This window comes from Mangifera indica, chromosome 5 (genome assembly GCF_011075055.1).
Source record: "Mangifera indica cultivar Alphonso chromosome 5, CATAS_Mindica_2.1, whole genome shotgun sequence".
Lineage (NCBI taxonomy): Eukaryota > Viridiplantae > Streptophyta > Magnoliopsida > Sapindales > Anacardiaceae > Mangifera > Mangifera indica.
The window spans coordinates 6015249-6029137 of NC_058141.1; the positions used below are offsets into that span (position 1 = coordinate 6015249).

General features: G+C 35.0%; 2 protein-coding genes across 3 annotated transcripts; one reads left to right on the plus strand and one right to left on the minus strand.

Annotated features, from left to right (window-relative positions):
* Nucleotides 1–4937: 4937 nt before the first annotated feature.
* Nucleotides 4938–9652, minus strand: LOC123217398 (protein OBERON 3-like). 2 transcript variants are annotated; one of them, XM_044638417.1, is made up of 2 exons: nt 7403–9652; nt 4938–5715 (listed from the first exon to the last, which is right to left on the minus strand). In XM_044638417.1, exons 1-2 carry the CDS (start codon nt 9288–9290, stop codon nt 5156–5158), a joined length of 2448 nt encoding a protein of 815 aa, XP_044494352.1. In that variant the 5' UTR covers nt 9291–9652; the 3' UTR covers nt 4938–5155. The 2 variants fall into 2 exon arrangements, with proteins under 2 accessions (XP_044494352.1, XP_044494350.1); XM_044638415.1 differs by having other exon boundaries at nt 4938–5733; nt 7403–9650.
* A 2790-nt stretch (nt 9653–12442) lies between these two features.
* LOC123216320 lies at nt 12443–13431 on the plus strand. The gene is made up of 2 exons (XM_044636757.1): nt 12443–12725; nt 12866–13431. The coding sequence occupies exons 1-2, from the start codon at nt 12443–12445 to the stop codon at nt 13429–13431; spliced, it is 849 nt and encodes a 282-aa protein (XP_044492692.1).
* Nucleotides 13432–13889: the final 458 nt, after the last annotated feature.

Here is a 13889-nt window from a genome sequence, read left to right on the forward strand (position 1 = left end):
GTAAAATGGTTCGATTGTATTTGTTAAGTCTGGAGAAAGATGATCACCTTACGCAAGCTCCTCCTATGGATGGTACTAGACAAGCATGGCTGCGAGATGATGCTCGATTATTTTTACAGATCCAAAATTCTATTGAAAGTGAGGTAGTAAGTTTAATTAATCACTGTGAATTGGTTAAGGAGTTAATGGAATATTTAGATTTTTTGTATTCTGGAAGAGGTAATCTTTCTCATATATATGAGGTGTGCAAAGCTTTCTATCGTGCAGAGAAACAAGACAGGACTATCACTTCTTATTTCATGGACTTCAAACGAACTTATGAAGAACTTAATATGTTGTTACCTTTTAGTCCAGATGTAAAGGTTCAACAAGTTCAGCGAGAACAAATGGCCATCATGAGCTTCCTAGCGGGTCTTCCATCTGAGTTTGAAACTGCCAAGTCTCAAATTCTTGTGAGTCCTGAGATTTCTTCTTTGCATGACACTTTTACTAGGGTACTTCGCACGGAAAGCACCCCATCATTTCAGAATAATAACATTCTTGTTAGTCGAAGTGGAGCCCTTGAAACTGGACATCCATATCATAGAACTGGTAATAGAGGAGAGAGTAGTGGTAACCGTGACAGGGCTATTGATCGGAGTTAGGAATCTGAAGGGATTGTGTGTTATTATTACCATGAGCCAGGCCATACAAAGCGCACTTGTAGAAAATTGCTAAATCATGCTTCAAAATCTCAATCAGCATATGTTACAGCAACTAACACTGCTACTAGTTCATTGTCTGGAGAGGCTATTATGATTTCTGCAAAAGAATATGCCAAGTTCTCTCAGTACCAAGACTCACTAAAGTCTTCATTGACTTTTATCAGTTCTTCAAGGTCAGACTCCTTATAATGTTCTTTTTCCAAATAAATCTTTATTCCCTATTGAACCTAAAATATTTGGTAGTACTTGTTTTGTTCGTGATATTCGTCCTAATGTCACAAAACTAGACCCCAAGTCTTTAAAATGTGTGTTTCTTGGCTACTCTCGCTTCAAAAGGGTTATAGGTGCTTTTGTTCGACCTTAAACAAATATCTGGTGTCTGTTGATATTACCGTTTTAGAGAATATTCCTTTCTTCTCCACTTCTCCTACTTACACCATTCAGGGGAAGGATAATGATTTGTTGGTATATACTGTTACCTCATCTCGCCCTATAACTATTAGTTCTTCAGAACCTTCTCTACCTGAATAATCAAACCCTGTCAGACCACCCATTACACAGGTCTATTCCAGACATCAACAAACCCCAGATACATGTCCTAAACCAGTCTCTTTGTCAGATCCAGTTTCTACTAACATTGATCTACCAATCGCCCTTCGCAAAGGTAAAAGACAGTGTACTTATCCTATTTCTTCTTTTGTTTCTTATGGTCATTTATCCCCTATTTCATGTTCCTTTGTTGCATCACTTGATTATATTTCTATTCCTAATACCACTCATGAAGTTATCTCTCATCCTGGTTGGCGTGCGGCTATGATAGATGAAATGAATGCTTTAGCTGATAATGGTACTTGGGACTTGGTCAATCTCCCCATAGGGAAGAAAGCCATTGGATGCAAATGGGTGTTTACAGTTAAGGTTAATTCGGATGGATCAGTGGCTCATCTTAAGGCTTGTCTGGTTGCTAAAAGATATGCACAAACTTATGGGGTGGATTACTCTGATACTTTCTCACCTGTTGCTAAGCTGACATCTGTTCGTTTATTTATTTCTCTGGCAGCTACTTATAATTGGCCTTTACACCAGTTGGATATCAAGAATGCATTCTTGCATGGTGACCTTCAAGAGGAAGTATATATGGAGCAACCACCTGGGTTTGTTGCTCAAGGGGAGTATGGAAAAGTTTGTCGTCTTCGCAAATCCCTGTATGGTTTGAAACAAAGTCCTTGTGCTTGGTTTGGAAAATTTAGTGAGGCGGTTCAAAAGTTTGGCATGATAAAGAGTAAATGTGATCATTCAGTTTTCTATAGACAGTCTGAAGCTGGCAGTGTTCTTTTAATTGTTTATGTTGATGATATCATCATTACTGGAAGCGATACTATGGGGATTTCCTTTCTCAAATCATTCCTTCATACTCAGTTTCAAACAAAAGATTTAGGAGGGTTGAAATATTTCTTGGGTATTGAAGTGACGAGAAGTAAGAAAGGTATCTTTCTATCTCAAAGAAAATATATGCTTGATTTATTGACTGAGACAGGTAAATTGGCAACTAAACCATATAGCACTCCGATGATTCCTAATCTCCAACTTACAAAAGATGGTGAACCGTTTGAAGACCCTGAGAAGTATAGAAGATTGGTGAGAAAGTTAAATTATCTTACAGTGACTCGTCCTGACATTGCATACTCTGTCAGTGTTGTAAGTCAATTCATGTCATCTCTGACGGTTGATCATTGGGTAGCTTTAGAGCAAATTCTATGCTACTTGAAGGGGGCTCCTGGACGTGGCATACTGTATGGAAATCATGGTCACACTAATATTGAGTATTTCTCAGATGTAGATTGGGCAGGTTCCAAGGTAGATAGAAGGTCTACCACTAGTTATTGTGTTTTTGTGGGAGGAAATTTGGTATCATGGAAGAGCAAAAGCAAAATGTTGTGTCCCGATCTAGTGCAGAATTAGAATATTGAGCTATGGCTCAGTCCGTGTGTGAAATAATGTGGGTATATCAACTTTTGACTGAAGTGGGTTTCCAGATATCGTTACTAGCGCAATTATGGTGTGATAATCAAGCTGCTCTTCATATTGCCTCTAATCCTGTGTTTCATGAACAAACTAAATATATTGAGATTGACTGTCATTTCGTTCGAGAGAAAATTTAGCAGAATTTTATTTCTACAAGATATGTGAAGACTAGAGAACAGTTAAGGGATATTTTCACTAAGGCTATAAATGGGGTTCGAATTGATTATCTTTGTAACAAGCTGGGCATGATTAATATTTATGTTCTAGCTTGAGGGGGAGTGTTACAGAATCTGTAAATTAGTAAATAAGACTTAATTATAGGAATCAAATATAGAAATCAAATATTCATATTCCTAATACGGAATACCTAATGTGTATATAAATATACCTCTGTAACAGTAAATGAATAAAGGGAAAATAAACTATTAATTTCAGTATTTTACAAAATCCAACGTTATGTAATTTTATTATTGGTATTAAATTTCATTTTTCTAGCTACATCCACTAGTTTAAAACACACGCACACACACACGTGTGTGTGAGAGGCATGTTTTAATAGTTGAATATTAGAGTTGTGTTTGTAAATGAGCAAAGAGTATTCATTAGGCTTAGAAACATTAGCTTGCTTGTATTATTATATATACAAGCAAGCTAATGTTTCTAAGCCTAATGAATACTCTCTGCTCATTTACAAACATAACTCTAACCCCATTAAAACATGTCTCACACACACACATATACACACTTGATACATGTATGTATACACACACTTGGATTCATAGACAACCAACATAGCATATGAGTAAATTCACATTCAGAAACATTATTTCCCTTGGAATAAAAGAAGAAAGACACCCTACTTACTTAGGTTTTAGCATTAAGCAAAATCTTCCGGTGGTCTGTAGCTCCTCTCTAGTGTCCCAAGGCACTAAACTCTCTCCTCTCTTTTGTTATCAAGCAATTGTGAGTGCAATACATAACAATTATTAGATTAAACGCTCTTTTTATTTTGCCTACTAAGCACGATACACGGGTGTGTATTCACTATACACGAGCGTGTATGGTGTCGTCCAACTAAGACAGTTTTCAATTTTGTTGTGATCCTTACCTTATCTCAATTTTTAAAATTTGTTGACAATGCACATCCGTGTATACCAACATATACAAGTGTGCACCCCTAGAAATTCATCATTAACTAAAAATTAAAGTAGAGAAAAAAGACTAATTTGCCTTTGGGCTTACCTATGGATGCTACAACAATTTTTAATTTCGTTCATCAAAGCTAATGATTTAATTTTATGGACAAAATATTAAATGACAATATTACTATCATCTCAGAATGATCATTTTATAGGGACTAAATTTTATTTTCTTTCATCAAAGGTTTGTATTCCATTTTAGCAACATTTTTAGTTTTGTCCAATAATAATAGTCGTAGGGGGCCAAGGTTTTAATTTTGTTCACCAAAACTTAACATTCAATTTTAAGGACGAAATATTTACAAATCTATGCCAAAATTTTGTGTTATAAATTCAGTCTAACCCGTGATAGAGATTTATTTCAGTAAAGAGAAAAGAATGAAATATTTAATTGAAAAAAAAAATTCTTCTAAAGTAATGTTATATATAGACATTTTTTATACATAAATGATATATTATCATTTAATTGAGTATTATTTTATTTTTAATTTAAAATTATTTAGTCATATAATGACATAAATTTAAATTGTATATAAAAATATGTAAGCATAGTTTTTATTGATTCCATATATGAGCATAAATTTATATGTTAAATCCAGTTTGCTATTAGAAATGTGGCCATCTCAACTATATTAATCAAATAGTTTTAAAATTAAGTCAGAATTTTTGTTTAAAAAAAAAAAAAACTAGAATTTAAATACAGACCTATGGTTAAAACTCGATATGGCATAAAAAGAAAATAATTTTAAGCATAATTATCAACAACCAATGATTTTTCAGCCTTAGTTTTGTTATCCTCGACAAGCCTCATGAGTAGGTCTAGACTAAGGAGGTGGGAGAATATTTCACCATCACTAACACTAATCAAGCAACTAATTTGGCGCCCTTGGATAAAATGTCAAAGCAAAATATTCGACACATTTTGTGCTTCCAAATATTAAATTTCTTGGATGACACAACACTATAAACGATGTTAATTAATTTAGTATAGGAGTTGGGCACAAGAGAATAAATGGCTAGTTGGAGAATCTATTATAAAGGTGATGGCAACAAGCAACACATTTAACAGTTTACGCCTTTGAGTAGGTATGTTTTATCACAAAGAAGACCAACAGCCATCCATTTTCCATTCAGAGAAGCAAGAGGGGGTGAAAACAAGATTAAATTACACAACAATAGCAGAAATTGTAACCAAAAGAGAATAATTAACAACTTGAAATGCTAAAACTAAACCCACTGTTGCTTTGTGGCCTCCATTCTCTCCAGTAAACCAGAAATCTCGACTTGCATTCGCATCTTCATTTTGAAGTAATCACAATGTGAATCTTCCAAGACCTTCAGTTCATCGAGTTTCTTCCTCTGCCTTTCCTCAGTCTCTTGTAAACAGAGTTTTGCAAGCTTCTGAGCGTACTCTTTGTCCAATTTCTCAGATTTGATCTGAATCATCCGTTTGTATTCCTCTGCCTCTCTCCGTGCATCATCTGCCTTGTTCTGAAACATTCTTGCTTCCACTTCTTTAATCCGAACAATGCTTTCCAGGCTATCAAAGCCATCATTCTTTGACAACTTACCAAACTGAAAATCATCTTCAATTTTGAGGTCGCTCATGAGGTCTTTTTGACAAAGACCATTTGAATCCCGCCGCCCACTTGAGGAAGTTATGTTATGCATGGTATATTTTGGGGGGAGAGAAGTAGCTGGTGGAATTGGAGTTCTATCTTTTCTTAGGCTAGCTTGAGCTGCCATCAAGTCATTCAAAGTACTGGAAGCAGCAGCGGCAGCATAGTCTGACATATTATCAGAACCTATTTATCCCAAAAGAGAAGGATTTTAAGAGAATAAAGGAAAAAAAATTCAATGTACAACCGTGTGAGAAACTGACAGGAAAAAAAATCAATCTTAACTCAAGAAAGGGAAGAAATCTAATAAAAGCGAAAACGGAAAAGATGCAAAGGCCAGTGAACTAGTCCTATGCAGTAACTGCTTCATGCTTTGAAGTTTAGATAAAATATAGGACGGCATGACCAACCCGGAAAGGTGAGTCACATAGCAAATCACAATCTAGGACACAATCATACACCTTAGAAAATTTCTTGCTATCAAAATGGACCGCTTAATGGAAGAAACCAGTATTAGTTCACACAGTAATGGCTTCCTTTACAAAGACACTGAAAATTATCTGATCAATGGGAAGAATGTCTAGCCTAAATTTTCTTGTATAAACTCCAAAAATTGGTGTTATATTTTTGAATTTTTGGATAAACTCAAATTAGTCCCACTGATAACTAAAGCACATTAAATGTCAATATACTACTGTAATATAATCCAAGAATTCTTTCAAACTGCATTATGTTAAGCACTTCTTATTCTCATAAATAAATTCTCCAGGATTACTCATGAGATCAATTATTCCAAGACTCATAGTCAGAGATTCTCATCACCAAGATTAAAGAACCATGTCTATTTAGATTTGCAAACAGCAATAAATTTACCTCACCTAATGGAAATATGCACGTTTTACTGATATAGAGAAAAGAAGCTACAATAAATAATCAAATTCAACAAATTTCAAGAAGCAGAAGCAACTTTCAGTTGCACAACTACTAGCAGATGGCCAAAAAAGAAACAAAATATACTGTTCAAAACTCGAAATACTAAACTCTAAGCTGATTAGAAGTAATTTTCAACTGCACTACTGCAGGCATAATATGCACTACATGCATTGTGCTAAGAGGATACATTTCTTTGAAGCGTTAAGCAGAGGGGGTATAAGTGGTTTCCTGAGGTTTTAATGTACTTTAGATTCATTTTAAATGATCAAATTCCTGCTTTTGCAGGCACTGGGGTTTTAAGTGACTTGGTTGGTAATTGGATAAGGTTTAATCAGGCTCATTGACCAAAAGTATACAAAAAGAGGTAAAGGATACATCCAATGTCCTCAACACTCCTCAAATATTAAAGGACTTTCAATTGCACAACTACTAGCAGACAGCCAAAAAAGAAACAAAATCTCCTGATCAAAACTCAAAATACTAAACTCTAAGCTGATTGGAAGTCATTTTCAACTGCACTATTGACGCATAATATGCACCACATGCATTGTGCTAAGAGGATACACTTCTTTGAAGCGTTGAGCAGGGGTATAAGTGATTTTCTAAGGTTTTAACGTACTTTAGATTCATTTTAAATGATGAATTCCTGCTTTTGCAGGGACCTGGATTTTAGGTGACTTGGTTGGCAATTGGATAAGGTTTAATCAGCCTCATTGACCAAAAGTACAAAAAGAGGCAAAGGATACATCCATTGTGCTCAACACTCCCCAAATATTAAGGGACATTCTAGAACAACAAACAATCGGATTTTCACAGACTAATTCACAGAGATTGTGATCAACATTGAGCCACTTCAACTGACAAGGAAGAATAACATATAAACTATACGGAAAAAGAAATATGATAAAGTTAGGACACTCACGATTGAAGAATTGAACAATGGAGCTGCAAACATCTGAAGGAGACATCATTTTGTTTTCCAGTTTGGACACAAACTTATTAGCCTTTATATGCAACTCCTTGCCTTTAAAATCATCACTTCCCTTAAAAATTTTCCCTACACAATCAAGCTCCTTGACCAAGGTGTCTAGACCCCAATCCTTTGCACAAAATAAAAACACATCTTTAACAAATCCAAACATCTCTGAGGCATGATCACACCCAATACAGTGGAACTGCATTTCAGAAGTTCCGGAGGGCCCCTTCAAGCTCGGGCCTGGCCTAAATAGGTTCCTCTTAATACCACAAGCGGCATGGCACCAATGTGAACAAACATCACAGCCAACCCAGCTGCAAGTATTGTTAGCACAATCAAAATTCATACAAACCGGACACATGCATGAGCTGCAAAATCCTTTATTTGTGGAGCAAATTTTACAGTCACAATCATCAACAGGTAATATGCTCTTGCAATTTACATTCCTACACCTCATTAATAAGAAAATCTCTACCAGCTCATTTATAGGAAGCTGGACTTCTGAAGACACAAAGCTCCCAAGCCCCACTTTTACTGCAACCAATATTTCTAATTGATCCTTGCAGCAGTTTGACAGTGTCTCCTTGTTAAGATCAGGCCTTCTCTCTAGTTGTTTTTGCAATCCTACCAACGCATCTTTCTTCTCAGGTGCCACAAACAGATTTTTGAGATAACCTCTAATCAATTCAAGAGTCTCCTCTGAAAGCTCCTGAATTATTTGAGCCATGACAGGAATAGATTCTGATACAATCTCCCAAAGAATTCTCTCAGGTCTAGAAACCTTCCGTGCTTTACCTCCATCAGTATTATCCAAGCCTCTCAAATTCTCAGAATCCTTCCTCCTTGAATCCCCAGAATTGGTATCCATCCATGGCCTTGCAGGCAATTCAGAAGGGAAAAATGAAAGATTATCCGAACTTGTAGTCTTATAAAGACTATTGTTACAAGAATCCCTATTCATCAAACGACTACCTTGCATCATAGAAAATCCTCCTCCTCCGCCACCACCACCATGATTGTTCAAAGTAACAAGGCCATCTCCAATTGGCTTGAAACGACTATGAACTGACCCATTAGTCCCCTCACCACCACACCAAATTTGATCATCTCTTCCTACTGAATACTCGTAATTCTCGGTCGAATTATGTGTCAATGAACAACTAGGATTGTGAGAAAACGGATGGGAACATGAATGCGAAAGAGAAGCAGCAGTAATATCATTTGAACAAGTGGTTTGTGTGTGGTTATCTCTTGATGGTGCCAAAGATTGTAAACTCCTAGCAGGCTTTTGCAAAGCATTTGATGCAGTTAAAGAAAGAGATACATCAGGCAAAGACAGAGACAAATTAAGAGTCTCTAGGTTTGGTTTCTTCTCTCTATTATTAGTATTACTCTCACCCTCTAAGTCTTCCTCCTCTTCTTCTATTTCCCTTTTAGAACAAGAAAAATTCACTCTAATTTCATTCAAATTTAAGAAATCTCTCTCCACAAATTTGTCATCTTGATTTGAATTCTCAACAAAAACAACCTCTTTCCCTTTGTGTGAACCAGATTTTTCCATCAACAGTTTCTCACCCAGTTTAGAATTTTCACAAAGATATCTAAGAGTGAGCTCTTGAGAGGCCGAATTCGAAAGCTTAGAAGAAAATCCATCAACATTAATATTTGATTCTTTAAAAAAATCATGACCGCCCTTTTGAGTCAAACCAATTTTCTCATGTGGGATCCCTTTACTTTGCTCTAAAAGTATGCTCCGGCCATGTGAGAGCTTGTTACTTACAGAGTTCTCCCCATCAATAAGGAGATCAGCAGAGAGATCTTTCTCTCCAAACATGGTTTCAACTTATGTCGCACACCAAAAAAAACCACAAAAAAAAAGGAAAACAAAGACTTACCAGAGAGAAAAGGAAGGTCTTTGGGGGAGCAAAATGTAAAATTAGGGAAGATCAAGAAATGCTTTGGTCATGAAATTTTTTTTTCATTTTATTTTGCTCTCTTCCCCCGGGTGTTGTTTCTCTGCAACAACGGTTTCTTCAGCTTTCAAAGCGTTCACACCAATTAAATGAAAACTAAAACGGCGATAGTTTTCTGTTTCTACTTCATCATTTGTATATGATTCCTTTGTTTGGATTTGAGAGAAAATTTTCAAACTGGTCCTACTCTGCAAATCCTGTTTTGCATAATGTAGTGTGATACTTTTCACCAATTTTTACTATGAAAAACATTTTTCTGGCAATAAATTTGTTTTATCACAACACTTTAATTGTTTTTACAGCTTTTTAAAAATATTTTGGGAAATTAAAATAAATGCGCTTTTTTGTGGGGTAATAAAAAATTTACCCCAAATTTTGGGGTTAAAGCATAAATACCCTTAAATTGAAGTATTTAAACGAAAATGCCACAAATATTCCCTTAAATACCAAAACTACCCTTCTAATTTAAATTACTATTTTATTTAAGGGTAATAAACAAATTTATCATAAATTTTGGGGTTAAAGCATAAATACCCTTAAATCAAAGTATTTAAACAAAAATGCCCCAAAATAATACCAAAACTACTCTTCCTCTATTTCTATATAAACCACATATCTTCCTTCATTTTTAACATATCTGAGAGAGATTTCTGAAGAGAAAAAATAAGTTCGTGTTCAAGATTTCGGGGGTGAAGAGAAAAGTTCGTCATTACGAGGTATTTATCCATGTTATTACTTTAATCGTTATTATTTTATTAATAATGCAATTATATGTGATATTTTATATAATAAATTATAGTTATATGTAATATGTAAAATAATAAAAATTAGATAGGTTATGTTTTAAATATTATAGTAGTATAGGATAACATGATATTACTTCAATCGTTATTATTTTATTGATAATATAATTATATGTGATATTTTATATAATAAATTGTAGTTGTGTGTAATAAGTAAAATAATAAAAATTAGTAGGGTATGTTTAATAATATTATTTTATCAAATTGAAGTATGAAATAGATATAATTGTGTAATAGATATCTGTAAATACTATTTTCAGTCGTATTATTTATGTTGATTATATATTTGATTTAGGCAATATACAATTTAGCTCCAAATTTTAGGAGTTAAGCGAAAATACCCTTATATTAAAGTATTTAAACAAAAATGCCTCAAATATCCTCTTAAATACCAAAACTACCCTTTTAAATTAAATTATTATTTTTTAAAGGATAATGCCAAAACATGATATATTTAAGTAGTCACAATATATAATAGAATTACAGAATAGGTATAATTATGTAATAGACATCTGTAAATATTATTTTCAATCGTATTATTTATGTTGATTATATATTTTATTGTAGGATTAATCTAAATGGCTGGATATGCTTCAATTAGATATGAGGGAAATTGGATAGAAAAGGGTGATAATGTTATAAAATATGTTGGAGGTAATAGGAAATTGATTAAAATTCCAGAACACACATCATTCGAAGAATTAATCGAAATAGTGAGCGACAAGTGTAATATAGATCGACGGATATTTAACATTCAGTTGAGTATGAAACCGAGACATCTCGACGACGGTGCTCCGATAGAAATTTCGAATGATGAGGATGTTGAGGTTCTTAACGGTCTATCTAACCTCTTCAAAGAATGTATTTCAGTTTTTGTTATAACTACAGTTACTGATGATACTTATGAGACTCAACAAGCAAATGAAGATTTTCAAGGTGGGGAGTCGAGCAGTTATCCAGAAAATCAAACTATTGGTGTAGAAGAGATTCAAAATATCGAGATCAATCCGAAACAAGAATTCTTAGAGGAAGATTTTGCACATATAAATGAAGTTAACGTTGATGCATTGTATCGCGCAGAAGAATTCCTTAATGGGGACGAAGCAACTTTTCCAGACTGGAGTGAATTTAATGGAAAGGTTGAATAGAATATTCCAATCGAAGAACTAGAGATTGAAGAGAAGACCTATGGTAATAACGATATTGGAGGTACGAGTTATTTTCCAGAAATAAATCCTGTTGGTGGGAATGTTCTTACTGATGCATTTCATTGGTTACCACCTTTTCCTGATCAACCATTTACATTTAGAAACTCTAAAGCATCGATCGATACTGATTCTCCAAAAGCTGGTACATTATTTCCTAGTAAACAACATGTCATTGATGCGATAACTCAAGAGGCGCTTCGTAGGGGATATCAATTTTTTGTGAAAAAATCAGACACGCGTAGATGGGTTATTAAATGTCGCAACAAAGAATGTAAATGGCATGCACGGGCAGTTAGGGTGGGAGCAACTGATAGCTTTGAATTACGTCGTATAGATAACTGTCACACATGTTGTAAAAATCAGATATTACCTCATCATAGGCAAGCAGGTGCTCGAGCTTTGGGACAGATTTTGAGGACCAAATTCATTTTAGTTGATCGTGTTTATCGACCGAAGGAGATCATTATTGATATCGTCGATCGATATAAAATTGATATATCATACGCACAAGCATGGCGGGCGAGAAATTGGGCGCTTCAATCATTGAGGGGCACACCAAAAGAGTCGTTTATGTTGCTGTCAGAGTATTGCCTCAATTTAGAGCGTTGCAATCCGAGGACGGTGACACATATACTAACGGATGAGGAGGATCGATTTAAATACTTTTACATGGCATTCAGTTGTAGTATTCGTGCATTTCAGCAACATATTCGACCGGTTATTTGTATTGATGCTACTTTCTTGAAGGGTCGATATCTGGATCAACTATTTATTGATGTCGCATTAGATGGGAATAATCAAATATATCCACTTGCTTTTGGGATTGGTCCCAGGGAAGATCATGACACATGGTCCTGGTTTTTAACAAAACTGAGGGATTGTATTGGGGAGGTACCTCGTTTGGCCATCATTTCAGATCGACATGTCAGCATATTTTCTGCATTGGCTGAAGTTTTCCCTGGTGTGCATCACGGTTATTGTTGTCACCATCTCTATTGTAACATGCGGTCCAAGTACAAAAAAAATGCTAAAGTCGCATGGATGTACTATAAAGCAGCCAAGGCGTACACTGAATTTGAATTCCAACAGGTCATGAAGTCATTGTCCCGTTTGCACCCTGAGGCAACTGCATACCTGTATGAAGTGGGTTTTGATCGATGGGCACGAGCATATTTTCCAGGCCATAGGTACAATGTAATGATTACCAATATTGTTGAGTCGTTTAATGTCTTGGTCAAACACGCTCGAGGTTTACCTATTACTATGCTGATCGAGTTCATTAGAGGTACATTGCAGCGATGGTTTTATGAAAGAAGAAATCATGCTAGTAAGTTCATATTCACTGTTATACTATGTTATAAATGTGTGTTACCAAACTTATACTTGGTTACTAACCAGATGAATTTATATTTATATGATTTACAGATGCTTGTACCAGTCCAGTCACACCTTGGGTTGAAGATAAGATCGCAAAACGTGTACGGAAGTCTTCGAACTTAGAAGTGCGTCCTATAACAACTGAGCGATACCAGGTTCTTGGTAGTGGCCAATGCCAATATGATGCCCTGGTAGACCTGACGAAGCATACATGTACTTGTAGAAAATTTCAATTATCAAAGATTCCTTGCATGCACGTTATTGCTGTAGCCAGATATATGAAGCTTACAACTTGCCTTCAATGGGTGCATTCATACTACAACACAGCTTTTTATCGAACAGTGTATGCAGACGCAGTCAATCCATTGGGAGATCAGTCAGAGTGGCTTCATCCGGAGGAGGCAACTGTTATCCACCCACCATATGTGCATCGTCGTCGTGCAGGACGTCCAGCAAATAAAAACAGACGGCCTTCTCAAGGAGAGGTTGTTGAACAACTTATCTGTAGCCGATGTCATCAACCTGGACATACAAGACAAAACTGCAGAAGCCCTATTCCAGTACCTAGTTCTGTACCATCAAGTTCAGGAAGAAAGAAGAAAGATGGAAAATAAATGCACTTGTTATTTGTACTTGTTAATTTTAATATAAATGTTATTTTTCTACTTGTTTTTATAACTCTAATGTTCGTGAATGTTAATTTTAATATAAATGTTATACTTGTACCTGTTTCTGTAAACCTAATGTTTCTGATTGTTACTGCGAATATTATGTTTTTATATTGATTTTTTTATTTTGAGTCTACAAAGATCCTTCGATTACGCTTCACAATTCCTTATATCGAATCACATGCATATTCAACCCTAATAAAGGCTATATATTGAAAGTTGAAAACAATTTATATATATATATATATATATGCGTTGCAAATATTCTCAATATTTAATAAATTTTGATATTATTTGTGTAAAATTAAATAAAAAAGAAAATGACTTGTTGTAATAATGGAAGAAACACCTTTAAGTTATACATCTCGTTCTCATTTTCGATTAAAAAATATTGTGTTTCAAAT

Bases quoted from the DNA above. Each gene is read 5' to 3' on its own strand.
- LOC123217398 (XM_044638415.1), bottom strand. From the start codon at position 9,290: ATGTTTGGAGAGAAAGATCTCTCTGCTGATCTCCTTATTGATGGGGAG. The intron at 5,734-7,402 runs GTGAGTGTCCTA...TGGGATAAATAG, and splicing joins CATTGTTCAATTCTTCAATC to GTTCTGATAATATGTCAGAC.
- LOC123216320 (XM_044636757.1), top strand. From the start codon at position 12,443: ATGCGGTCCAAGTACAAAAAAAATGCTAAAGTCGCATGGATGTACTAT. The intron at 12,726-12,865 runs GTACATTGCAGC...TATGATTTACAG, and splicing joins GCTGATCGAGTTCATTAGAG to ATGCTTGTACCAGTCCAGTC.